Source organism: Austrofundulus limnaeus, unplaced genomic scaffold (assembly GCF_001266775.1).
Source record: "Austrofundulus limnaeus strain Quisiro unplaced genomic scaffold, Austrofundulus_limnaeus-1.0 Scaffold505, whole genome shotgun sequence".
Classification (NCBI taxonomy): domain Eukaryota; kingdom Metazoa; phylum Chordata; class Actinopteri; order Cyprinodontiformes; family Rivulidae; genus Austrofundulus; species Austrofundulus limnaeus.
In genome coordinates, this window is record NW_013952907.1 from 93,925 (window position 1) to 95,668 (window position 1,744).

At 35.5% G+C, this 1,744-nt stretch overlaps 1 protein-coding gene across 13 annotated transcripts in view; it reads left to right on the forward strand.

Annotated features, from left to right (window-relative positions):
• The window catches only part of cadps2 (Ca++-dependent secretion activator 2), a gene marked incomplete at its 5' end in the record, with an annotated part of 178,988 nt that overhangs the window by 93,269 nt on the left and 83,975 nt on the right, over positions 1–1,744 (forward strand). For all 13 annotated transcript variants that reach the window (XM_014025857.1, XM_014025862.1, XM_014025858.1 and 10 more), the window contains 1 exon segment: positions 787–850. In XM_014025857.1, the coding sequence (XP_013881311.1) occupies positions 787–850 (64 nt within the window).

Below are 1,744 nucleotides of genomic sequence, written 5' to 3' on the forward strand. Positions count from 1 at the left end.
ATATGCTACAAACAACATGACAAAGGCTGACATGCATAAAAGGGCTTGGACCCCGGTCATAACTGCTTTGCAGTTCTAGTTTTATAACTTGTTTCTGTACAGATAAAGCTAGAGTCAAAAACATCCTTAATTATTAAAATATTCGACGAATAGAAAGAAACTTTTTTTATATATTTTGACAGTGCTTTTTAATCTGAATAAAATCAAATCAAGTGTTAGTTCAAATGTTTTCTTGTTAAATGCAGATTTTGAATTGTTCCTTGAAGTTTTGGAAGACGTACCTTTAACACTCAAACACGTTCATCAGTTTTTGCTCTTTAATGTATTTTAATTCTTCTTTTAAATGAACACCATGAGCTCCTGACTTTACCTCACAAACATGTTCAGACCAAATCGTGCCTGATCGGCCTGTTTTTTTTTATCCTCTCAATTTGTCACTTTTGTTCCTTGGAGCAGAACATCTGCTTGTTGGGTTTTGTCTCATAAATGGCTGACCTGTGTGACTGCTTTCTTTGTGTTTTAAATACTGTTCACTTGTCAATTAGCAACGTGAAACCTTCATGAACTCCCTCATCTGCGCTCAGATGGAGCAGGAGGTGAGAAAAGCTTCCTTCGTCAGAGTAATTAGACAAAAGAAGGCAGCCATCTGTTTATGCTCACTAACATGGATTGCATGTCTCTCATTTTGCTCTTCTTCTTTGTCTCTTTCTTTTTTTTTTCCCCTTCTCGTGGCTGTCCTTGAGCTTGTTTCTAAATGTGATGCCTTCTTGTGTTTTGCTTCTGCAGGTACTGTTTTCCTTTTGGACGACCAGATGGAGCCTTGAAAGCAACGCTCTCCCTGCTGGAAAGGGTAAAAGAAACGCTGCTTTGTGTTTTTCTGTTTGTACAGTCACATAATCAGACATTTAATGTGTTTGTCAGATGCCTCAGGCTGCAGCTATGTACAGCACATAAAGAAACGTTTATCTGGGAAAAAACAGTTTCATTAAGTTACACAACTAAAACCATTCCACAACTTCCAACGCTGCCCATACACCTTTTACAGGAACTAAAAACTACATGACTGCTGACTGTAGAAACGCTTGTTTTAACTTTGGTTACAACCTTAGTCTTATAGGTTTTATAGCTAACTTGAATACTGTTATTTACCTTTCTGTTATCATCTAGAAACACATTAGAATTAGAAACAAAGTGTGTTCCTTATCTGCTTTATAAGCAACTTTTCCTTTTAATCTCAGGTATGAAACTCCAAGCACAGATTTTGTCCAGGAATATTCTAATATTTCAGACAGACTAGCCATGAACTGCAGAGGTAACGGCAATTTAAAGGGTTAAAAACAACATTTACATGAAGTCCTGTGACAATTTTGAGGTTGAAGTAATTTAAGGATGGCAGTGATTTAGTTTGTTTTGTCCACCTCCTCAGATCATCTGTCAGCTCATCAGCCTATTGCACAAAACTGATAAGGGATTAAGCTGGGATTTTGATGTAAACCTGAATTACTTAAGCCCAGAATTGGTTGCATGGGAGAGGAAGCACACATGTTTCCATAGTTCAAATCAAAATTTTGTAGTTTTAGATGGCTAATTTTTCAGGTTCTGATTAGAAAGCAATGTTTCATACAATAATTAAATGTATTTTTTCTTTGCATTAAATTATCAAATAGTAAATATATTTTCATTAATTTAGTTGTGTAAACCACCCCCCAAAAAATAAAAATAAAAAAAAACATGTGTATAAAGT